The sequence below is a fragment of the Pyxicephalus adspersus genome, chromosome 9 (genome assembly GCF_032062135.1).
Source record: "Pyxicephalus adspersus chromosome 9, UCB_Pads_2.0, whole genome shotgun sequence".
Taxonomy (NCBI): domain Eukaryota; kingdom Metazoa; phylum Chordata; class Amphibia; order Anura; family Pyxicephalidae; genus Pyxicephalus; species Pyxicephalus adspersus.
The window spans coordinates 63,645,303-63,672,450 of NC_092866.1; the positions used below are offsets into that span (position 1 = coordinate 63,645,303).

General features: G+C 39.1%; 1 protein-coding gene across 1 annotated transcript in view; it reads left to right on the plus strand.

Annotated features, from left to right (window-relative positions):
* The first annotated feature begins 3,779 nt into the window (after positions 1 to 3,779).
* Positions 3,780 to 27,148, plus strand: part of SLC6A5 (solute carrier family 6 member 5) — a 43,756-nt gene continuing 20,387 nt past the window's right edge. Inside the window, exons 1-6 of the mRNA XM_072421573.1 lie at positions 3,780 to 3,797; positions 4,631 to 5,146; positions 6,107 to 6,242; positions 11,204 to 11,305; positions 18,265 to 18,406; positions 20,567 to 20,699. Of these exons, the coding sequence (XP_072277674.1) occupies positions 3,780 to 3,797; positions 4,631 to 5,146; positions 6,107 to 6,242; positions 11,204 to 11,305; positions 18,265 to 18,406; positions 20,567 to 20,699 (1,047 nt within the window). The remainder of the gene's footprint in view (positions 3,798 to 4,630; positions 5,147 to 6,106; positions 6,243 to 11,203; positions 11,306 to 18,264; positions 18,407 to 20,566; positions 20,700 to 27,148) is intronic.

Consider the following 27,148-nt stretch of genomic DNA (forward strand, 5'->3'; position numbering starts at 1 on the left):
GCTTGGGGTGGGGGGCAAATTTATCAGGTCTAATTCTACAGTGAACAAATTTCTTAAACACTTAATACTGACCATAAGAGAAGAATTGGGCATGGGGCTGTGTAGCTGCAAACTAGTCAGAGTGCCCTTACCACCACCAAAAGTGTCCATCAGGAATAAATCAAGGAGCAATGGAAAAAGTGGCCAGCTATGGTTAATCATTATTTTAATTATGTGGATGGCCAGGTGCCATTTACCTGGAGAAGAGATGACACCAGGATGCATTATGAATAGAAGGATGATGGAAACAGTGTGACCTAAAGAATTTGCTGCTATCATCCTGGTGCCTTATACCCCAGGGCACCTTCAGACGTCTTGTGGAGTCTGAGCTATATTGCCAGTACAAGGCAGAACTACACAATATTAGGCTGAGAGGTTCAATGTGATCCATGTACATTTCCCCTGTAGATGAGTGTTAGAGGCTATGGTTAGGAGTTAGGTAGATGGTTACTGTTGGTTTTGGAGAATATTCTGAGATTTCTCTTTAGGTTTATATATACCCCTTTATTTTTACAATCTATAATTATTCTTTTTAGGTTAAAAAATGTTGCAACTTTAAGATGTAATATATATTTGTGTTTATAAAAAGGAAAAGCATTCAGTTTACAAAATTTTGAAAAGTAAGCAGATCTATCTAATTATCTATCTATCTATCTATCTTTCTATCTATCTATCTATCTATCTATCTATCTATCTATCTATCTATCTTTCTATCTATCTATCTATCTATCTATCTATCTATCTTTCTATCTATCTATCTATCTATCTATCTATCTATCTATCTATTCTATTTGTACCTCTGTTTTCTTTCTTTCTTTCTTTCTTTCTTTCTTTCTTTCTTTCTTTCTTTCTTTCTTTCTTTCTTTCTTTCTTTCTTTCTTTCCATTGTGCTGAAATCCGTTTTCTATGTGGAAAGTCTATCTATCTGTCTGTCCGTCCGTCTATCTATCTATCTAAATAGTTGAGGACAGGGAAGATAATATTTTAATTTACCAACATTTTAATGAAGTTTCTATTTTTAATCGTTTTCACACTGACCTTTTCCACCCCTCCCTGTCCCTTCTATTCCTTTCTCTCCTGCTTTCTCTCTTTTCCTCTGTTTATTTTTTTGTGTGTTTCTTCTGCCCTTATCAGCTTTTCTCTCTCTGTTCCTCCTGTTCTTTTCATCTCTATACTATTCCTCTCCTCTATCTCTGTCTCTTCTTTCTTCTTTATCTGATTCTCTCTCTATCCTTCCCTTCTTTCTCCTTTCATTTTCCTTCTCTATTTGTCTCCTTTTCTTTCTCCTTCTGTCCCTCTCTTTTCTTTCTTTCTTTCTTTCTCTCTCTTTCTCTTTCCATTTTCTTAATTTCCCCTGGTTACCCCCCTGTACATCTCTCTCTATACAGCTCTCTGATGACCTCACTTTGTCCTTGTTCTCTCTTCTCTCCCTTGCTGTCTATCCATCTCTGTCTTACACTTTCTCTGTCTCTTTTTCTTTCTTCTTTCTCTCACAATATTTCTTTCTCGCCAAAAAATGATTCCTCTCTTTCTTTCTCTGTCCTTGGTCTGTCTCTCTCTATCTTTACTCAGTATCTTTTTCTCTATAACTCATCTTCTGTCCTTGGGCTCCCTTTCCTTCTTTATTTCTCCCACTCTCTATTTTAATCTGTAGCTCTCTCTTTGTAGCAGCACCCTTTGTATATAGACATACAACATGTAATCACAGCCTACAGAGACTGACACCAGACACTTCCCTTGTATTTTGCCCTCTATCTATATTTCTATTACCCCCAGAGCTCCATGTGATCAGATCCTGACCAATACCTCCCCACGTGCAGACTTTAAAAGAGATGACAGCTCCCTGGCAGGCAGAGGGTTAAATCTCAGTGACATCACGTTTTATAGTAAATTCTGTTACTAGTGCAGCATTAATGGAACTTTAAAGAAAAAAAAAGTAATAATTGAGTCGTTTTGCTGGGACAGCAAGTGACGCAAATCCCGAATCTAATGAGTCAGCGGTGTCCAAAAATAGCAAGAAAATGTGTTAACCACTTCACTGCTCACACACACCTGGAATATATATATATTATGTGTTTGTGTGTATTACATATCCTATAAATTAGTTCAGACAAATTCGTTTATTCTTTTCATATTAGGTGTACATGTGTAAAATGAATAACAGCAGAAATACATCTATTAGAAAATAAACTCTATCAATTGTGAAATTACTTTTATATAATACATCATTCTAAGCTCCATATTATAGTTATTTCAAATGATAATTCTATTATTCTATATACATGTCGAATCGTTTGATTATATCACCCGCGGTCTCTCAATGTGCTTCTACAAATAATTCAGGAGCTTAGATATTTATTAGAAATTAGAAATAAAGAAATGAATATATATATATATATATATATATATATATACATACATAACATTTTATATATTAGTACTATTTTATATTTTATTTTTAGAGTGGTGTATTATTTTGTGGTTCTAAAGTGTATAAACCTAAAAGGAAGCATTAAAACAACACAACATGATCAATTTCAATTTGGTCTGATCCCGAAAAGAGTGAGCAACAAAAATCAGAAAATAAAATAAGAAACAAAGTAATAATCTATTAAAAAAATTCCAAAGAATGAAAAAAAACAAGCTGAACAATCAGAATATAACTTTTAGAAAATACGCTTTAGATGTGTATTGTAATAACACATTTTATAGATAGATTTTTGGATAATCATGGATAACGCCAAATAATTTTACAAAACCTTGCAGCAAATTGTTCTAGGCTATATGTCTAACACTTTGCATGTATGCAGGTATTATCCTTTATATTGTATAACATATGTGTGTGTATCTATATATATGTATATATATATATATGTGTGTGTGTCTATCTTCCTTTGTATATTTCTGTCTACCATTGCATGTACACTCATATTTATCTAGGAACTATATAATTATAAATATATATGATATATTATATATATGTGTATATATATATATATATGTATGTGTGTGTGTCTATCTTCCTTTGTATATTTCTGTCTACCATTGCATGTACACTCCTATTTATCTAGGAACTTTATAATTATAAATATATATATATGTGTGTGTGTGTGTGTATGGGGATTTATCTATTGGTCTTTATACAACTTTGTGCTCTCTGTATAACATCAGGGTCATGGCACATCCTAGTTAATGTGAGTAAATTCCTTTAAATGCACAGGGAAACTTTAAAGCTTTACATTTGTAATCCAGCTAATAACCCCTTGCATGCCAGCCCTGTGCAGCAGATTGCAGGGTCTGCAGGGCAATGTGGCACTGAGCCATGCCAGCCTGTGACTGCAGAGCCCCAACAGGGCAAACCTAGCACGTGAATAGAAATGAAATAAAGAACATACTGGAGCTGCCAGGGACTCATTGCTGGCTGAGTATTTCATGCAGAAGGAAGTGTGATGCCCCCTCTAATTATTGTTCCCCCCACCCTCCTATGAGTCATAATAACTAAGCCATCCCCCGGATGACTGACAACTCGCTGGGATCTGGGAGGACGCGGCCCCTTTAAGAAGTGAATGTAAAAGTAATGATTTATCAAACTCTTATTATCAAGAAAATGTCACAGGAAGGGCACCTTGTTCTGTACTGACGCAAAGCCCACTCTATCCCAGGAAGCTATAGAAGCCTAGATTGCTCTCAGCATCCAATTCAGTCCATCTGAGCCTGCTGTGTGGATTTCTCTGCTGTGGATGCACTCCTGGAGAGAGGTGAGTGGGGGGACTATGTGACCTGGGGGGTACTTCATTCTACAGCTGCTCCTTGTTCTGGTGGACCATTGGATCTGGGGTGGGGGACCTCATTCCAAAGCTGTACCTGGTGCTGGGGACCATAAGTATTGGGGTGGGGGACCTCATTCCAAAGCTGTACCTGGTGCTGGTTTTCTCCCTTTCTCTATACTCTCTTTTTCTCTCCATCTCTCCTTTTCTCTCCTCTCTCTTCTCTCTCCCTCTCCCCATGTAGCTGTCTCTAATATTCATAGCCCAGGTGTAAAAAGCTGATCCCTGCCCCCCTATATAGGTAACTACCTACCTGCCCTGATTACCTGGGGCTCCTGGCATCATACAGAGGTGTAGAAAAGGGGAGAGGTAAGGAAGGTTTTTGCAGTCTTTTCCCCTCCGGATCTGCAGCCTGTCTATAGAATCCAGGCTTGTGCTGCAGAGTGACACAGAGCAAATGGGGCGGAAAATTAAAGAATCTTTGTACAATAGTGAGAGGAGCAGGGAGCCTATTCCAGCCGTGATATGAAACCCAACGAGGCTGGGGCTGTCCCACAATTCTGCATTCTCTCCTCTATATCCCCAGGCTTGTCTCTTCCATACACCCCATGGCCTGTGTGTTCCATAGAAACACTTTGCAACATAATTAAATGTTCTTCTAGCACTGGGTACTCAGCTTAGTCAATGCTTCTGTGCTTTCCACAAGCCAATAAATGCAGTGGTGGCATCCCAGACTCAGCTAAATCAATGGCATTTGCTTTCCAGGGGACAGAAAACTAGGCTTGCTGCAGCCATTCTAATAGGACATCCTTGCTCTTTTATAGGACTTGGTGAACCCAATGGACGTAGGGCAGAAGACAGTGAACAGCCCAGAAGGTGCTGGCCCAGGACTTATTGGAGGCATCAGGCAAAGTCCTGACAATGACCTCCCTCTGCAAGCCTCCTCCAAGCTGGCCAGGTTGTCCCAATCTGCTTCCAACGATGGCCAGAGCTTTGCAGCAGAAGAAGCGAGACCCTATGCCTTGGAGCGCTCCAGAACTGGGGGTTCCTGCAAGGTCAACAGCACCCCCAGCCATGGGAACTTCGCCCTGAGGAAGAACTCCACCGAAGGCTTTCCTTTGAAGAACCAGGTCATCATGGCTGACCTAAATGGGCAAAGCAACTCGATGCCATGCAGGATTGTGCCCCTCCAGAGCACAGAAGGGGAAAGCCAACAGGCCTTGGGGAAAACCACCCTGGAGCAGAGTAATGCCAAGGGAGGCTGGGTGCCCATGAGCCAGAGCACGGTGGTCCTGGGCGCAGATGGCAACACGTCTGTTATGCCTGGCAGCCTCACTGGGGTAAGTTCCTGGGGCTTTTCATATGCTAATTGTACCCCAGAATTCCCCATTGCTCGAAATAGTCCGAAATGAACAAATTTACCAATAGTCGGATTTTCTAAAATATTTTTATTGTATTTTATATTAGTGGAATCATACAGTGATTTCTATTTTAGTAATGTCAAAATGTTTATCTGTGCTCCTGGTCATTAGAAATGCAGCAACTTACCTGCAATGATTGCATTCACTCACCTAATAATTAGGAAATATATTGTCCAAAGACAGCATTCGCAACTGTGCGCAATCACCAATGTGTATTTTGCGCAAAATATGAATTTTCTATTTACCCATTAATGCCTCCGAACTCTTTTGCCATAAATATGTATTTGGTTTTTGTTGCTAATACACTACAAGTCCCAGAGTACCCTTAGCATCAGAGAGGCCAGGGAAGGACCAATATTCTTTTGTATTTTATATTTGTATTTTGTTCTTTTAATCAACTCACATGGCAATGGTGATGAGATGTAATACATGAGAGATGTCACTCACTCAGGATTTTGGTATAATACATAAGAGTTGTCACCCCTAGGTCGGGCTTAGGGTATAATACATAAGAGTTGTCACCCCCAGGTCAGGCTTTGGATTTATTACATAGGGGTTGTCACCCCTAGGTCAGGCTTAGGGTATAATACATAAGAGTTGTCACCCCTAGGTCGGGCTTTGGATTTATTACATAGGAGTTGTCACCCCTAGGTCAGGCTTAGGGTATAATACATACGAGTTGTCACCCCCAGGTCAGGATTAGGGTATAATACATGACATATGTTGTCACCCACTGTACATGTAATACATGACATATGTTGTCACCCACTCAATTGGTATACTATATGACCCATAGGTCAATTTTTTTTTTATGATATATATCCTTAAGTTGTCACCCAAGCTGAGTTGCATTCCTCACATCTGATTTTTGCTCTCTAGGACGATGATGGAGATGAAAATAAAGCCAGAGGAAACTGGTCCAGTAAACTGGACTTTATCCTATCCATGGTGGGCTATGCGGTGGGTCTGGGCAATGTCTGGCGCTTCCCTTACTTGGCATTTAAAAATGGCGGAGGTAATGTGTGCAGAATGCAGGGCTGCTCCATCATATCCATCACATCCCCATACATGTCATCGACCCTTCTGATCGTTCAGTGCATGCACAGTGCTCAGATACAATCGGTGCAATCGATGCAGGATCGATACAATGATTATTGTGTGCTTGTTTCAATGCAGTGCTAAGGTTTGTCATTTGTGCTGTTATCTGAATTCTACACTTTGTGCATATTTTTCATTAAAAAATCATTTACTTTAATCACATCTGCAATTATTATGCAATATTGTGTTATAGGACACGACCATTGTGGTGTAATGACACTACACACAGCCTTATTAGTTAAAGATTGATATTATAGATATAATTACTATTAATATATTTTGCTGCACACACAATAATTAGTAGCACATTGCTACACACAGTCAAAATTATTTAGAAATATAGTTGCTACACACAATCGTATGTTATATATTGTTATGTGTAATGACACCGTTATTAGTAACACATTGCTATACACACAGTCACACATTCATTGTTCATATATTACAATACACAAATACTAGATATATACTGCAAATTAATCACACAATTATTGCAAATATATAAAGTAATCAAACACTACTCATAACCACAATCCCTAATAATATCTGGTTACACACAGTGACATTTATTAATAACATATTGCTATACACATAATGACACAATCATTATAACATATTGCTACACACAATAATATTAATAAAGTGTGACTCCTTATTACACAATCACCAGTAATATGCAACCACACACACTCCTTACTCTTATACACGATCACACATTATCTTAAGTTTTTTAACTTTTATATGACATTGTGTTAACAAATAAACAATCTTTAAACGAGGTTGTATATTACAATTGTGTAGAATGCACTGTCTTGCTTTTAAACCCATCACAAACAATATTCTATTTTGTTGCAATGTGATCATGGTTTTCCTTAACATTGAAAGCTTTGAAATGACTCACAATTAAATGTAATATTGTAGAATGTTGTGTGATGTCCTATTGCAGTATAGTGGAGAAAGCTTTGCAGTTCAGTGTTGTGTTGCTGAGCAGTTTGATCTGCAGTCACACTTTGTGCAATGCGGAGTCTGGATGCTGCAGTGCACATTTTGTGTGTTCATAAATCAGAGGTGCACAGTCCTGCTATGATCTGCTCTACATGTCATTGTTCAGATGCTTTATACAATGTTGTGTTGGTGTGTATACATCTCTGCAGTGTGCAATGTCCCTATTCATATAACTGCACAATTAATGGAAGTTTGATAGGTACAGTCAGTGTCATATAATCAGTGTGACAGTGCTGCAGTGCAGCTGTGTATAGAGGACACATGTGTATGAACACATCTATGGAGTGTTCCCAACACACAACTGCAGTCAGTACACACAGACCAAGCAGTATGTGAGTTGTGTGCTTTGCAACAATTGTATTGACTCATTACTATTACAATTTTACAATGCTGCAATATATAACCACGTGTTAATACAATGCCACCACAAAGCTCACGTTTTCAAATATAATTATAGTATATTATTAATATTGTGTTAAAAAGTAACAACAATTCTAACCTGCAGTATACAATATTACAGATAATGATACAACCTTATTCCTTACTATATTGTATAATATGACATTTATAGATTAAAGCTTTTTTACTGGCTTGAAATAATACAATTATTCTGTTCTATATTGTAACTTCTACCCCATTGTGTTACCACAATTGTTTTATATATTGTAAAAAATGTTGGTTCTGACATCATTGCATTAATTAATACAATCAGAAAAAAAAACACTGTGCAGTATTACATACGTTATACAACATTTTTAAATATCACAACCACTTTGAAGATGCACTACACTGTACAATGACTGTTGTATTGTATAATGTTATATTTAATTACACAATACAACATTACACTTAAACGATATACTACATTGTTCAATATTTCATACACTCCGACAATATAAAACACTCAGACAATATACTGCAATGTGCAATACTACATACATTCAGACACCATATTACACACTGACAATATTGTACATTGTACAATGTGACACTATACCAGGCAGTACAATAGTACACTCAAACCTTTTATACGGTCTGTAATATTTATTTTTTAACAATGCAATACTCACAATATACTGCAATGATCAATACTTTATACAACCTGAAGATGTACAACACTGTACAATATTACACACAATTACACAACAAGATACACAATACAACATTACCCTCGATGATGTAACACTGATCACTACTACAGTATTACACACAAACCGACAATTTAATGCACAATACGATATTACACTCAAACAATTTATTACATTACAACATTACATAAACTCCGACAATATACAACATTGTGAGGTATGACAAACACTCATACTGCAATGTACAATACTACACATCCTGACAATATAGTACAATGTGAGATAATACAAACATTCAGACAATATACTGCAATGTGCAATACTACATTTATCCAGACAACACATTACACACATCCTGACAATATAGAACACTGCGAGGTATTACAAACACAAAATACTGCAATGTATTTTATTGCATGTATAACAATTTACAATATTATAATATGTTAAACTATACAATATAACACACACTGTAAAATATTACATACACACAAGCAGTTTACTGCAATGAGAAATCTTATACACTATCAATCAATATATAACACTGCACAATAGTACACACACAAATACTGCAATGCAAAATATTACATACAACAGACAATATATAACACTGCACATAGATAGATAGATAGATAGATAGATAGATGATAGATAGATAGATAGATAGATAGATAGATAGATAGATAGATAGATAGATGAATAGATAGATAGATAGATAGATAGATAGATAGATAGATAGATAGATAGATAGATGAATAGATAGATAGATAGATAGATAAGGTCAAAGGGACACTGCAATTTTTTCACCCAGCCCAGTACAGAAAACTGATTTCAGCACCATGGACAGAAAAAGGACAGTTCTAGTCTCAGCAGAATGGACAATTCACCCAAATAAAGATAATTAAAAATAGGTTCAGTACCAGATACAGTTAAAATCAGATGACAACCCCCCACCCTAAAACTGTTAAATGAGGTGAACCCCCCCCCCCAAGGTAGGGTGGAAGGCAATGACCTCCCCACCAAGGTCATTTGTGGAAGGCACTGACTTTCCAAATCTTATGGTCTGCAGTACTAAGGAATGAGCTGACCCCCAGTCCCTATGGTCTCTAACACCTGGACAGGTGTAGAATGAGCTGAACCCCAGGTCCTGTGGTCTCTAATACCTGGACAGGTGTAGAATGAATTGACCTCCCTCCTCCCCCTGTTCTTGTGGTTCCCAACACAAGGGAAAGCTGTGGAATTATACCCCCATTCACAAAATCCCCAGGACCAGTACAGCTGCAGAATGAGCTGACCCCCAGGATCCTTTGGTCTCTAACTATCTGTACAGGTGTAGAATTAGGTGACCCCCCCCCAGATCCTATATTTCTTAGCACTAGGGCAAGCTGTGAAACGATGCCCCCCCCCCATTCACAAGATCCTCAGCACCAGTATAGCTGCAGAAAGAGCTGACCCCCCAGATCCAATGTCCCCTAGCATTAGAGACAACTGTCCTCCCAAATAACAGGGTCCCCACCACCAGGACAGTTGTGCAATCAAGTGCCCCCCACCACCTTCAGATGTTAAGGTTCCCAGCACCAGGGACATCTGTAGAATTATGTCCCCCCACTTTTTCACAGGTTCTCCAGCACTAATACATCTGTGCAATAAGGTGACCTTCTTTGGTATCAATGGGAATATTGTGTCCCATTGTTGGTGTCCATGGGTGAAATAATTCCCAATCATGGGTGACAGTGATCTGTTCTCCTGCAGAGGTGGTGGGGTGCTGACTTTGCTATGTAAAGCATTTATAAGGATTATCAGATTATACCGAGCACCTTTAAAACACAGTTTATGCTTCTTCTAATGTTAGGAGTGCCAGACCATGGCTGGTGGAAGGAGGAAATGCCCTTGCATGAATGGGAATAAACAATGCCCCAGGCTCATTGTTAATGGGCGTTAAACATACCCCAAGGGTTGAGAGTAGAGGCAGTTAAAATTTGCTTAGTGCATGTGTCAGAACAATGCATTCTGCACAATTGCTGATGTCAGTGTTAGAAATATTGTCCTATGGTTGGTGTCAATTGAAAGAAAAGTGTCACAGCTTTGGTGGTCGGAATATTCCTCCAATATTAGTTTCAGTGGAACACAAATACCCTATCATAGGTGACATTGGAAAGAATATTGCTCTATCATTGGTATTAGATGGAGTAATAGTGTTCCATCAGTGAGAAGAATAGTGATTCATCCTTCATGTCAGTAGGTGAATAGAACTTCATCATTGTAGGAGGAATAATGTCTGATTGTTGGTCTGTGGGAGGAATAGAGGAAGCTGGCAAAATAGAGTCACATATAGTATAAAATAAAAAAAAATAGGGTCATATTGTAGGTGTCAGTGGGACAGATAGTGTCTCACCACAAGAGTCAGTGGGAGAAATAATGCCCTAGGTTTTGTATCAGTGGGAAGAATAGTGTCCTATCATTTGCATCAGTAAGAGCAACAGTGCCATAGTGTTGGTATCAGTAGGATATATGGTTTCCTATCATTGGTATCAGTGGGAAGAATAATGTCCTATCATTGGAATCAGTAGGAGGAATAATGGTCTATCACTGGTATCAATGGGAGGAATATTGGTCTATCATTGGTATCTGTGGGAGGAATAATGGTTTATCATTGGTATCAGTGGGAGGAATAATGGTCTATCATTGGTATCAGTGAGATGAATAATGGTCTATCATTGGTATCAGTGGGAGGAATAATGATCTATCATTGGTATCAGTGGGAAGAATAATGGTCTATCATTGGTATCAGTGGGAGGGATCCCAATTTTCCTATTGGAAGTGTCTCTGGGGCAATTTGCCAGTCAGGGGCCCATCTCTGTATGGAAAGCCATCCCAGCTCTTCAAGGTAACTTCCTCTGCTTACTGTATGGATCATAATGGACTATTTGGGGCCAATTTATTACAGCTCTCCAAGGCTGGGAAGGATACACTTTCATCAGTGAATCTGGGTGATTCAAAAAACCTGGAATGGATCTGGTCCAGGAAAACAAACATTTGCTAACAGATGGCACATGTATCCATTCCAGGTTTGTTGGATCACCCAGCTTCTTTGAGAAAGTGTATCCTCTTCTGCCTTCGAGAGCTTTATTACACCTGGGGCTTTGTGTGTCCATCTAGAACCGGGGTGTCAAACTCAAATACACAGAGGGCCAAAATTATAAACTTTGACAAAGTTGCAGGGAAACCTTGAAATTTATCGAAAAAATTGGGGTGGGCTAAATCTTATGAGTGGCCCGGTGCTGGAACTCCCTTTTCAACGATTCCCGGCATTATTTGCATCTAAAAAACAGTCCAATGTGGGGCCACACATAGGCTGAGAGCCCGCTGGTCTATAGACACTACTGATGCCAAGGATTGTAGTAGTGGCGTTATTTCAATGCAGCGGCGGGCCAGCTGCATTTCATATTTAGGATTCCTTTGGGGGCCAAAAAAAAAGGATGTTGAGGGCCAGATTTGGCTCTCGGGCCAGAGTTTGACACCCCTGATCTAGAAGGTCTGAGAACTGCTGTGATTTCCGTTACCAAATGCTGTACATTAAAAGTTGTTTTTATTTATGACAATGCCAAAGTATTTGTTCTTGTTTTTTCATCTTCCATATCACATATTTTCTATTATATCCGTATTTTAGTGTTGATAGATTGTGTCTTTTCATTATTACAGATTGTTCATTTTGTTCTGTGTATTTAAATTGTATGAGCAAAATTAAGAAACATTTGCAATGCCTCTGAACATAGTTTTGTTTCCAAAATTGCTGGAACAAAGGGGTTTAGGGTAGAGGTCGGGGTTATTGGTTACATAGGGGTTAAGTGGGTCTGTGGGTACATGTCCCAAATGAAGAAAGGTAAAAAGCATGTCATTTTTCTGTAAAACAAAATTAAAGTTCTGTCAGGGAAACATATTTTTAAAAATCACCCGCTGACTTTGTAGGTAATTGCAAAGCCCCTGCACATAGTGTGCCTGATTTAATAAAGCTCTCCCAGTCTGGAGAGGATACACTTTCATCAGTGATTCTGGGTGATCCAGCAAACCTGGAATGGATCTGGTCCAGGATTCAAAACATTTGTTAGCAAATAGCAAATCACTTTAAAAAAATGCATTCCAGGTTTGCTGGATCACCCACCTTCACTAATGAAAGTGTATCCTCTTCAGCCTTGGAGAGCTTTAATAAATCAGGCCCAGTATTGTCACCAAAAATGCTGAGTGGGCGGCGGGTCTGTAGGAACAGGTCCAAAGGAAATGTATTTCAAAAAACAAATTATTTTCTGTTTTTGATTTTGATATTTTATTTTGTTTGGTCACATGGGGCATGTACCCACAGCCCTCCTGAGCACCATTTTTGCTGACAATGCTGTATTCATGAGATACCGTAGGAAGGTGATTTCTCCAGAGATGGATTTCTTCGCCTTCCCTATAGATTATCTGCCACATGTGCCGTGTTATCTACATTATAAGTAAATGTGTTCTCTCTACAATAAACATCAATGCCATTATCTGTGTTCAGTCATCTGTGCTCCCCATTCATTGGTAGTCTGTTTATTGGCTACAAGATCTAATTAAATTTATGTTCTGCGCTATACCTGTTCTATATAATCTGTTTTCCAGATTACACATTATTATGTTCTAGATCTCATGTTCTTTCCTTTTCATGCTTTAAATTATTCATACTTTTTTATGTTGTAGATCAGTACTGTCCAAATTCAGATCTTGAGGGCCACATATAATTTGGAATTTTCATATAAACAATCATTTGATGATTATCTGTAAACCCATAACTCCCATCTTTTATTGTCTGTTGGAGAAATGCCGTCCCTCAATGACTGGAATTGGATATATGTAGATCATATGTTATATTTTCTATTCATACTCTGGATTATTTATACTCTGTAACTTACTGGTTTTCGTGGTTTTAATGTTGTAGATCACAGATGTTCTTCCCTATGATATCTGGATTATTATTCTTCTTCTTTGTTTGTTTGCTGGATTACGTGCGGTATAATGTTCTAGATCACACAGTGCTTCCCTTTGCATGTTCTAGGTTACTCAAAATATTCTTTTTGTTCTTCATGGTCTGTATCACACAAGTTATTATATTTATGCTGTAGATCAGTGTTTGTTAATATCTTTACCATGGGAGGAACCATAACTTTCAGATCCTTAGCAAACTCCTTCTATAATTATTATATCCACAGATCACAGTATATTAGTGTAATGGTCCGTGGGAAGAATTCCTCTTACATTGCTGGCCATTGGGAATAATGTCATCCTTACAGATAGCCAAAAAGATCATTGGGGTCACTTATACGGACCTGAGGGGTCCAAATTGCTCATTGCTTGAGAAACTCCTAATATGTCTTATTTTCTAAAATCAGCCAAATGTTTACCACAGGGGGTAATTTATACATTTTTAGTTATAAAAAAGCCCAATGGCTGTTAGGTGTCCTTCCCAACCCCAGTGTGTTACAGAAGACAGGAGAGGTAGGGTTTGTATGAGCCCCTTGGCATCACATAGAACCCCCCTGTCCCATGGCCAAATCCTGAGACAGCTGATGAGTTTGCCAGATTCAATGGGCCTGATTTATTAAAGCTCTCCAATCTCTCTGATCCAGCAAACCTGTAATGATTTCCTTAAAAAATGTTGCTATTTGTTAGCAAATGTTTTCAACCCAGGACCAGATCCATTCCAGGTTTGTTGGATCACCCAGCTTCACTGATGAAAGTGTATCCTCTTAAGTGTTGAAAAGCTTTAATAAATTGGACCCATTGAGAGACCATTCTGTCTTGGTGGCAAGAATATGGGGGTCTTTTTTAGCTAGGGGGTCAACATGAAAGGAGAACAGTTAAAGATTTACGTCTGCTTTAATAGTGGTTTTGGTAAAAGGACAAATACTTTAGCAAGATTTAACAAAATGTAATTATGTATTATTACCTATGTTCATAAATGATATGGATATGTAAACTGCATGTCAGAAGCTGGTGACCTTTGAGTTAGATCTTGAATAATTCCTAGAAGTAATTTTATGCTGTCTGAGCAGAAACCTGGAATCATATTATTTCAGAGAGCAATGGTTAGAATGATATGTTTGGTCCCATAACTTTTCATGCTGGCACTTTAGGATCTAACTAAAAGAACAGCTCAGTTCCAGGTACTTGTCCTAATATGAGTTCTAGATCATAGCTTCTCACCTTAAATTGTATCTATAGGTAATGTTTGCTTTGGATAGATTTGGAATATGTTACCCCCCCAATATTTTACTGCTATTCAGGTCTCCAGGAGAAGGATGTCCTCTAATGTCCTTTTCTATGGCTGACCTTTTATAAGACAAGGATTGAGGGAAATCTGCAAGAAACAGACAACGAAGAGCTTGCTGGTCCTGTGCAGATGTGCTGTTAGTTGGCAAATGTTTTCAATCCAGGACCAGATTCATTCCAGCTTTGCTGAATCACCCAGGTTCTCCTATGATAGTCTATCATCTCCAGTCTTGAAGAGCTTTATTAGATCAGGTCTATCGTGTCTATCATGCTGGACAGCCATTCATTTTCAATGGCACCCCAATGCAAGGCAACCCAGTGCAGATACGCATGCATTAGAGGACTTTAATAAATTAAGCCAGTTGGACCTGATTTATTAAAGCTCTCCAAGGCTGGAGAGGATACACTTTCATCAGTGAACCTGGGCGATCCAGCAAACCTGGAATTTATCTGGTCCTGGATTTACAACATTTGCTAACAAATAGCAAATGACATTAAAGAAATCTATTCCAGGTTTGCTGGATCACCCAGGTTCACTGATGAAAGTGTGTCTTCTCCAGCCTTGGAGAGCTTTAATAAATTAGGCCCATTGTGTCTATTAGTGAATTGAATTGACCCAAAAAAGAGTTGAAACATTTTTTTTTAGATCCCATCTTCCCAGAGTTGAAAGTTTCCTTCGCAAGTTTACATAGCAGGACTCCATCCCTAGATTCTCCTTTTTCATTTGCTTCTGTCTCATGTGCTTGGAACTTTGTATTCTCTTCCTTTTCCTCGCAATTCAGTGCCACTAAAATACTTTAGGGTATTGAAGTATGAACACTTCCTGTCTGTCTGACCCCCAGACCCCTGATTCATCATTACTTTGATTAATCTTATGTGTTTACTGGAGCTTTATGTTTTATTTAACTTTTATTTGGAGTCCAATTATCCCTTTGTATAGTTCTGGTTCTGGATAGTTTAAAGGAGCTTCTGTAACTTTCATGAACTTTGTTATACCCATGAAAGACTCCATTGGTTGCAATGCATTTTGGTAGAATGGTAAAATGCTGTAATCTCCTGATTTTGGGCAAAATGAAAACCTAACTTCACTCATCACTAGCCATCATTACCTTTAGGTTAGAATTCTTTTGTCTGTGTTCTAGATCCACCAAAAGGTATTTTCTACTATTACAACCTGGGCCTGATTTATTAAAGCTCTTTAAGACTAGAAAGGATACACTTTCATCAGTGAAGCTGGGTGATCCACCAAACCTGGCATGGATCCGGTCCAGGATTCAAAACATTTGCTAACAAATAGCAAATGACGTTGAAGAAATCCATTCCAGGTTTAATGGATCACCCAGCTAATGAAAAAAGCAATCAGGTCTCACTTGAAGGCAGCTGTCGCTGTGTTTTGTGAATGGATGTGAATTCAAGAACAAAACGAAAAAGAAAACTTAGGGGACTTTATGGGCAGTAAGAAATGTTCAATCTTTAAAACATGTTTCACATTTTATTCCTGAAGATTAAAAACATCTAAAGTATCAAACTCAATTTCCATCACATTTTCATTCAACGCGTTTCGCAGGACACCTCTGCTTGTTTAGGAAATTTAATGAGCTCTGGATTTTATTATAATACAATACATTTTTAGACATCTTTGTATCAGATACATAATGATAATATAGCCCATCATTATTCTTAGTGTTAGATTGCAACCCACATAGGTCTCCAATATTTCTATGGGTATGCTTACATGGGTAGAATCTTTATTTTTTTAACACCATGACATGACTATCAGCTTTCTCCAATGGAAGGTTTATGTGGAAGAGACTTTCCATAATCCAGGGATAACGGTTGTCTGAGATCTGGAGCATGATATACCTGACACTGAAAGTGCACCCAGAATTTAACATTAACATAACGCTTAACTAAACGTTATTAAATCTCTTTTTCTCTTTATATATATCCTATTCTCTCTTGTACTATCTTTCTATATCTCTATATATCTCTTTCTTTAGCTCTCCTTGTTTCTATGCCTCCTTTTTTATGTTGTCTTCTCTCTTTTAGACTTCTTTCTGTTTTTAGATTTCTCCTTCTCTCTTTATCCCACCTTTCATCACTTTGTCTTTAATCATTTTTCTTTGGATGCTATTATAACCCATAAGGCAGGGTCCTCTCCTCTTTCTGTGTATCTGTCTACAACCCCTAATATTTGTACAGCGCTGTGCAATATATTGGTGCTATATAAATGCAGTTTAATATTAATAATTATATGTATCCCCTTTATACTTGGTACCCCTTTACAGTATTCCTTTCATAGAACAAAAGTGCCCCCTGTGGAGAGAAGATGTAATTACAGCTCATCTCAGAGCCTGCATGGCGCAGTGCAGCACAGGCAATATCCTGGGGAGTTATTCTATCATTTTCTGTAAAAGACATTTATGTTAATATGAGAATGCCAATTTCTATCCTGAATTGAAGCTCTGATGCTTTTTTCCTGGAATGTATGCCTGCGTTAAACCAGCCAGACACTATACAATATTTTCAATAGGACCTAAACTTTGAATCTTTACAAAATCAATTGTTTTCATTGTTACTATTATTCAACTATAAAACGTATTATGCAATGCTGTGCATTAAATAGGGACAGATACAAACAATGTCACAGGAAGAGGAGAGGACCCTGTTGTCCAAAGATTACCCATTGTATTGAAGTATAAATGACCTGAATATTTAGATAAAATAGTGATATTGATTGTAATTCTGATCAGTTTTTAAACAAGTGTATGGTTCATTAAAACATTGAACTTTAATAGAAAAACAAATAGAGCTCTATTAATTCCCCTAAAATATACCCCTCTTAATTCACTTATAATAATAATTTATTTCCAATTATTAACTTTTGATGATTGGCCACTAGGTGGCAGAACGAGTCATTGTTTTAATAGGAACTGAAAAGATTCAGCAAAGCACAAAAAGTGATTATTATTATTACTATTATTATTATTATTATTACATTAAATAGGGACAGATACAAACAATGTCACAGGAAGAGGAGAGGACCCTGTTGTCCAAAGATTACCCATTGTATTGAAGTATAAATGACCTGAATATTTAGATAAAATAGTGATATTGATTGTAATTCTGATCAGTTTTTAAACAAGTGTATGGTTCATTAAAACATTGAACTTTAATAGAAAAACAAATAGAGCTCTATTAATTCCCCTAAAATATACCCCTCTTAATTCACTTATAATAATAATTTATTTCCAATTATTAACTTTTGATGATTGGCCACTAGGTGGCAGAACGAGTCATTGTTTTAATAGGAACTGAAAAGATTCAGCAAAGCACAAAAAGTGATTATTATTATTACTATTATTATTATTATTATTATTAATAATATTATTATTAATAAACTGTATTTGTATAGCCACAACATATTACACAGCTGTCCCCAGAAAGTTTAATGAAATTGTCAGGGTTTGATGTTTCTGGACTTTACAGAATATGAATTGTTCCTCCCTTATGTACACTATGATAACCGCCCTCCTTGTGTTTTGTTCTCTATAGATTCCTGCATCATTGGGGATCATCCAAGGATCCAAATCAAGAACAGCACCTTCTGCATGACAGCCTATCCAAACTTGACAATGGTGAACTACACCAGCCATGTGAACAAATCTTTTGTCAGTGGGAGCGAGGAATATTTCAAGTAAGATGTGTGACCACAAAATGACCTGCAAATTCATTATTGTCAATAGCATTGCATTCTCTGACACCAGAAACTTGTGAGAAAATGTAAGGACAGAACAGTAGGCTACTTGCGGCACAGAAAAACTTTTAGGTATTGTATGAAATTAAAAAAATCACTTTTAATAAATATACAAAACATAAAAAATGGGAGTAACAGAGGTAAATACACGGTATCCTTCAACAAAGTTTTTACAAACGTGTATCAGGAATCAAAGAGAAAGAGAAGTTGGGTCTCACCCCGACGCGTTTTGCCCATGTGGGCTTCGTCAGGGGATATTAGCGACCATTACATTACAGTGTTGATAATATGCCCAATCAACAATAAAAGCAGTATATGTATATCAATAGTCGGGTGAAGACCCAAATAAAGAAATATTGAGGTGCTTTTTACGGGTTCAGACAGCGGTAATTGTTGGGGGGCTCACTGACTTATGTATCATGGGAAGATTCATTAGGGTTTGCCTGGACCGACTACAGCGGGCTCACTACTCCTACACTCCTTGGACATGACAAAAACCTCCCTATTTGTCCTCTAATGTCATGTCCTCTCAACTGAAGCTAAATTCAACTACTGGAATCGGGATACATTCCCTATATCAATTGATCCACGTTAGGTTTCATCCCTTTATTTTGTCTTCCTCTATCAACGTATAACTAATGCAGACCTCCATTGATATTGATTGTGAAATTCTACCCTTCTTGAACCCTTTCGATAAGGAAAATTTCTTCAACAACCTTAATTAATCTTCCCATGATACATGAGTCAGTGAGCCCCCCAACAATTATCGCTGTCTGAACCCAAAAAATGCCAATTAATATTTCTATATTTGGGTCTACACCCGAATATGGATATACATATATTCCTTTTATTGTTGATTGGGCATGATATCAACACTGTAATGTAATGGTCTCTATTATCCCCTGAAGAAGCCCACATGGGCGAAACGCGTCGGGGTGAGACCCACCTTCTCTGTCTCTTTGATTCCTGATACACCTTTGTAAAAACTTTGTTGAAGGATAAAGTGTTTTTACTTCTGTTACTCCCATTTTTTATGGTTTTTTTAAATCCTAATTCTTGTATATTTATTAAAAGTGATTTTTTAATTTCATACAATACTTAAACTTTTTCTGTGCCGCAAGTAGCCTACTGTTCTGTCCTTATATTTTCTCATAAGTTGTCCCTCCTCAGACATTAAGGGCTTAGGCACATTAACCAAATTGAGTGGGTTATATCAACTTACATTATCATTAGGAGGTCGAGGACAGGTATTTGTTCTCAATATAACCAGAAACTTGTGTTTGTAAAGTGTAGACCCCTGGTGCCCAATCTGTGGCCCTTTGTTATCTATTAAGGGACCCTGTAGGTGCGTACACACTTCCAATTTTTATCGTTCAAAACGAACGACGAATGAACGACGAACGATCGATTGGGCAAAAATTGTTCGTAAAAAAAGTAACCAACGACGCCGTCGAACGAGGAAAGTCGTTGGAAATGAACGACCGGACCGGCGGATCGGATTGGACGACGATCGTTGAACATCGTTCGTGTGTACGATCGTTCGTTGATCGTCCATGGTCTGAGCATGCGTAATGAACGAACGTTCGTTCACTTTCCTGTCGTGCACATAGTTCCTCTATCGCTCAAACGATCGTATCTATTGTGTGTACAATATCTACGAACGATCGTGTTGTTATCTCTATGTGCAGGATCGGTGCTATACGATCGTTCGTAGATATCGTGCAGGATCGTTCGTCGTTCGTTTTCCAACGATAATAATTGGAAGTGTGTACGTAGCTTAAGGGATGACCAGTCAGTGTTTTCTTGGTTTACTCGAGGTCAGCAAAATAAATTAATTATTAGGCCAGCTTTTCCTAATCAATGGTTTGGTCATTGGTTGGACCTACCGTATTTTTCGGACTATAAGACGCTCCGGCCTATAAGACGCACCCACTTTTCCCCCCCAGTTTTGCGTCTTATAGTCCGAAAAATACGGTAATTGTCTTTTTTCAACCTAACTTGCTGCTTTGCTGTTTGATTTATATTTAATATAATTGAATGAAATGATTTCCGGTGTTCTAAGTTGTACCAATGCTCTGAAATGAATGTTTATAATTTCAGGTACAATATGCTGAAGATTTCGGCTGGTATTGAATATCCCGGTGAAATCCGGTGGCCTCTTGTCTTTAGCTTGTTTCTGGCCTGGGTTATTGTCTACGCCTCTCTTGCCAAAGGAATCAAAACCTCTGGAAAGGTAGGGATCACCATACAGCAATGTGGAACAAAGAAAATGTATCACTTATGGAAAATAGTATTAGTTATGATAAAAAGATTTTTATTCTAATTTGTTTCCATTCCATGTTTACTGAATCATAAATATCATGATATAAAACCATTGACAGGATAGTCATGGCACACTGAGAACATTCTGCAGCTTCCCTGTAATACGCAATACAACAATCAGAGAAGTAAATGGGGGGAGGTAAATGAGCCGGTGCTATATGGAAGCTGTTAAGGACACTTACCTCTCTGGGAGGGTTATTAGATAGAAAGAGAAGTTTAGAGAAGAAAACACTATCCCCTGCACCTGACTTTCAGTTCCCTACTTCTAAAAATGTCTCCAAATTGTCAGCTGTATTCTACTGACTCTCATCTCTGTCCTCCAAACTCTCAGCTGCCTTCTTTTGACTCTCTTCTCCCTCTCTCAACTCCCCTTTTCACCTCCTGACTTTCATTTCCTCCTTTCAAATCTTATCTTCTCCTCTGATTACTAATTTTCTTCCCCCGACTCTTTTCGGTCTCCTACCAACTCTCTGCTTTCCATTCTCATCTTCTTCTTCTAACGTTTATCTACTCCTCCCGACTCCCATCACTTCCTTCCAACTTTTATCTTCTCTCAATTCTCTTTTTCTCCTCTTGACTCTCATTTTTAACTCCCCACTTTCATCTTCTCCCTCTGACTCCCTTCCTTTCCTCCCTTTACTCATCCCCTACCTTTGTCTCCCATTTCCCTCCTACCAGCTTTGGGCTGCCATCTTTCCATTCTCATCTTCTTCTTCCAATGCTTATCTTTTCCTCCTGACTCTCATTGCCTCCTCCCAACTTTTACAAGGGGGTGCTAAGAAGTTCCTGGCTTTGCCCAGAAAGAAGAGAGTCAGAGTAATGAAATAACACATTTATTCAACATGTTCCCCCGGGACTGATGCATTTGGTACAGCGTAGTTGCAGCTTTTGTAGACAGTTCAAATAAAAGTCCTTTGGTTGGGCCACAAACCAGCTCTCAGCAGCATCTCTGACATCAGAAATGTCCTAAAAACGTTGCCCCTTCAGGTGTTTCTTCAATTTTAGGAACAGATAATAGTCAGAAGGGGCCAAGTCAGGTGAGTAGGGGGGATGGTGGACCAATTGGAAATCCAGGGTATTCAATTTGCCAGCCACAACGTTGGATGTGTGCGCAGCTGCATTGTCCCGCAAAAAAAGGATCCCTTTGGTCAACTTTCCACTGCAATTTGTCATAATTGCCTACTTCGGCTGGTCCAGGAGGTTAGCATAATACTGTCCGGTGATACTTGAGCCCTGAGGTAGGTAGTCCACCAACAGAATACTGTCTTTGTCCCAGAAAACGGACGCCATGACTTTTTTGGCCGATTTCTGGGTTTGGAACTTCTTCAGCCGCTGGGACCCACTGTGGCGCCATTCCTTTAACTGTTCCTTGGTTTCAGGATCATAGATGTGGAGCCAGGTTTCATCCTCAGACACTAACCTAGCCAAAAAGTCCTGTGCAGCTTCAAAATGGGCCAAAACGGCTTTGGATGCTTCAACTCGTTCCTTCTTCTGATCACTGTTCAAAAATTTTGTCACCCACTTCGCTGAAAGCTTGCCATGTCTAGGATAGTGGTGATAAACCCAACACGCACCCGTGAGATGTCAAGTATCTGGGCTATCTTTTTTGTGGATATTCGCGGGTCCTCAATAATCAGCCTATGGGCATCACAGGTTGCCAGGTCAGTTGAGATTGGGAGGCGCGCACTGCGGGGCTCATCTTCAATGGTGAGATGCCCGGTCTTGAAACGAGATATCCAGGTTCTGACAGTGCTGTAGGAAGGACACTTCTCTCCCAGTGTTTGTGACATCTCAGTGTGAATGTCCTTTGCTGACTTTCCCTGGAGAAACAAAAACTTCATGACGGCCCGTTTTAGGCTGTCATATTCGCCCACACTCATTTTTCTATTTCATCTGGAAAGGGGCAAAGCCAGGAACTTCTCAGCTCCCCCTCGTATATTTTCCTCCCAATTCTCTCTTTCTCCTCTTGGCTTTCATCTTTACCTCTTGATTCTCATTTCCAATTCTCATTTTCTGCACACGATCTTTTCCTTTAATTACTCATTTCCTTTCCCCAATTTTCCTGTCCTCCCTACCAACTCTCAACACCTCCTACTATCTCCTCTCAGCTCTCATACTCACCTTTTGACTCTCATTTCCTTCCCCCAACTCCCATCATCCTCCTACTAACTCTCAGCTGCCATCTTTCTAATCTCATCTTCTTCTAACTCTCATCTTCTCCTCCTGACTCTCTTTGCGTCCTCCTACGTTATGTCTCCTCTCAACTTTTATCTTCTCCTTCCAACTCTCTTCTTCTCCTCTCAGCTCTCATCCTCTCCTCTTGACTCTCATTTTTAACTCCCCACTTTCATCTTCTCCCTCTGACTCCCTTCCTTTCCTCCCATTACTCATCCCCTTCCTGCGACTCCCATTTCCCTCCTCCCAGCTTTGGGCTGCCATTTTTCTATTCTCATCCTGTTTTTCTAACTCTTCTCCTCTTGAATCTCATCGCCTTCTTCTATCTCACATCTCCTCTCCTCTGTTATCTTCTCCTCCCAACTCTCAGCTTTCTTTTTTTCCCTTTTCATAGCAACTCTTCCTAACTTTTAGCTCCTCCGTCCTGACCCTCCTTCTCTCTACTCCCTTTTCCTTGCTCTCATTTCCCCCTCCTGACTTCCAGTTACTCTGCCAACCTCTCAGTTCCTTCGTATCACCTTTTCATTTTTTGCTGCCTTCTTTTAGTTCCATCCTCTAAAATTTGGGACTCTCATCTCTCAGCAGCTTTTTCTGAACTGTCTGTTCTTGGCACTTACTTGGTTCTAAATTTTAGCAACTTTTCCAGTTCTCTCCTTCCTATTTCCAGCTTTCTTCTCTGCTTTCTCAGCAGTTTTCACCTGGCTCTCAGTTACTGTCTTCAAATTTACACTTTCCTTATCTTAACTTCTTCCTAGTTTTTAGGTAGTCCACGGGTTACATACGAGATAGGGACTGTGGGTTTGTTCTTAAGTTGAATTAGTATGTAAGTCAGAACTGGTACATTATTTTTAATATATATGCAATTAGGTCAGTGTCAATGTCAGTTACTGTATAAAAAGCAAGCTGTGCTTTTATATGCAAAAAGAAACAGCTGCAGAGTTTGTCTTGGTCATTAAAGAGCTAGAAGATGTTACAGATCAGCTAAGCTCTCAATATCACCCACAACATCAGCTGTGTTTAGCAAAAGATTTATTCTGCAAGTCAAGCAAACTTCCCCCTCCCCCTTCAAGCCTCTGTCCTGCACACAAGCAAGCAGGGAATCCCCCGTTCATATTTAGGAGTCGTCCATATGTCGGATGTCCTTAACTCAGGGACTACCTGTACCAGCTTCCTTCTCCCTCCTCTTGACACCCATCATGCAACCCTCAAAAATGTATGGCCATTTGCAGAGCTATTGGCTGCATGATAATTGTTTTGTACTCCTTGTTACCCCAACATGCTAATAAAGAGTGGACACACAGCTGCCCATGCACTAGAATGAGTGTGTTCAGGTTAATGACTGATCAATGATGGTGCAATCCTTCTGGAAAGGGAAACTAATCAAGACATTGCCAGGGGGAGTAATGTGATCTCAATGGGAGGTAATAAATATCTTAAATGATACACTGACACATTACTGCACATAACTTGCAAATAATACAAGTTTATTTGAATGCACATATATTTTAATGTACAGCGCTGCTGTATAATAATAGTAATAATAATAATATTAATAATAATAATAATAATAATAAATGCACTTAGACTCCGGAGCACGATCCATGCAGTAACATTCACTCACCACTAGAGGGCAAAGGGGTAACATATTCTATTCTCTACCCATGCTATCATTTGCTATGAATTTTTGGTACATTGATAAGCTCTATGCTCAGCTTCCATGACTTTGTATATAAATGACGTCTGTCTGTCCGGAGAGTGTTGACATAATTCAGTATAATTCTCTGCTCAGATTAATTTTGCACGTTTTTCAGGTTCTCTCTGGCTACCTGGGAATGAAGCCATATTAATTACTGGAATGTTCTCTGCAGAGCCTGGTTAGTCTGAAAGGAAGGCACTACATGTATTTCCGCAGAACCTGCAGCAATGCCATGACACGTACAGGACATCCAGACACCATGCAGCACATTGAAACTTAAGATCTGTTTGTTAGTAATACCATCTGTGACCACAATGCCAACTGACCCTTGGCAGAGCAGGGATGGTGGGCACAGAAGGTACAGATCCAGGAACTCAACACAAGGATATTTGGGGCTCTTAATGCGAACAGCAAATGTGCAATTTAGGGAACTCAGCAAGGATGGTTGGAATCCACTATAATGGACACAGCAAGGGTAAAGACTCAGAACCTTAGCACAAGGATGATGGAAACCACTCATAATGGGCATAGCAGGCATACCAGCAGGCCGACCAAGTAACTCAGGTCAGGGATGGTGGGGGCCCCTCCTAATGGGTATAATGGGAGTGCAGAACTGGGGACTCACCACAGGGATGGTCGAAACCCATCAAATGAGCCCAGCAGGTGTACAGACCCGGAAACTTGGCACAAAACTGATGGGAACCCCTCATAATGGGCATAGGAGGGGCACAGACCTGGGCACAGATGGTGGACACTTATAATGGAGCAGCAGGTGGGAACTCAGCACAGGGATGTTAGAAGGTCCACATAATGGGCACAGCAGGTATACAGACCCAGGTGCAAGGTCGGCAGGAACTCATTATAATGGACACAGCAGGTGTGCAGACTTGGGTAACGGTAACATATTTTAGCAAGCCAGATACAAATTCTTGCATATACAATATTCCAGGGAAACACTGTTGAGGAATACAAAGCCACTTGCATAGGTGACAGTGTAATTAAGAAGTTATCCATTAGGTGGCAGTAGTGATCACACACTATCACAATTTTACCCCCTGAGGTTTTGGGGCAAATTTTGTAGATGTCCTCCTCCATGTTCTGTGCTGTTACACTGTGCCTCCTGTGATACTCTGCTTTGTGCACATAGTTACTGTGACCTTCTGTGATTGCTGTAATGTCTCTTTTATTCCAGGTGCTCACACAGATATGGGCCGCATCCCTCCGAGTGTACGCAGGGCTCAGCACCCCCCCTATCTTCTTAGTATCGCTTTATATAGGAGTGAAGCTTTGTAACAATAGATTCTGGGTTTCAGAACAAATAATGTTTTTTTTTATATAATCATTTTATTATATTTTTCTAAATATATCTGCTAAAATCACAATGTAAATTATTTTATAAAAGTGTGTTATTGCATGAATTACTTTGTTCCTGTATATAGTTTCTAATACATAAATAAACATAAATACATTTTATATTTTGCATTCGGGGCAGCAATACCTGCCCATTCCACATGCAGCCTCCACTTCCTGCCTTGTAGGTTGTACTTTACCCCTCTTCTTCTCTCCTTACAACTTCTTCAGCCTGTCTACATTTAGCAATTGTGTTACACATGTTATTTGTCCATTAAGTTTACTTAGTTAACGAAATGTATTAAAAAATAACAGGCTGGTAACAGGTCACCAAACCCAAAATGCAGCACAGCACCCAGTAGTGTATTACCATCCAATGTGGTGTCCATGCTTTGTGCTGCATTGACTAAGCGTGTTGTGGTGCCATTGGGGTAGCAGATTTGTAATAAAGAAAAGGTCCATAAAGAATGATGATTAAAGAGGGAGATGATGATGTAACTCTATGCTTATATATATGTTATTTTTCCAACATATAATGATGTAATACAGAATGTAAGCAGGATTCACAGAGCACTAGGAGGTGACTAAGAAGACCATACCAGAGACTGTTTGCCTTCATACCCTCTCCCTCTCACCACTTTTCACATTCTCCCTTTGCCCTCCCTCTTCCCCTTATCCCTTACTTTTTTCTTCACACTCTCTTCCCCCCAAAATGTATTTCTCCTCATATTGTTTTTCTCACTCTTCTACTATTTCACCTACCACCCTCTTATTGCCCTCACCTCATTATCTTACTCTTTTCTCCTTCTCTTTCTCCACCTTCTCCCTACCTTTCTTCCACTTCTCTCCCACTCTCTGTCACCCCTTCCTTCCTTTTCTCCTCTCTTCTTCTCTCTCCTCTCTACAGTTCTTCTTTCTTATCCTTTCTTCTCCTTTCTCCCCCTTCCTTTCTCACTTCTCTTACCTTCTTCTTTCTCCCCATCCTGTCTCTTTTTTCTTCTTTATCTCTCTCTCCCTTCTTCCTCCCTTTTTCTTCTCTTCTCTCTCCACCACTTCCTGTCTTTTCTTTCTCCTTTCTCCCCCCTTTCTTCTCTCTTCTTTCTGTCTCATTCTTAATTCCCTTTTTTCTATCTTTCCCC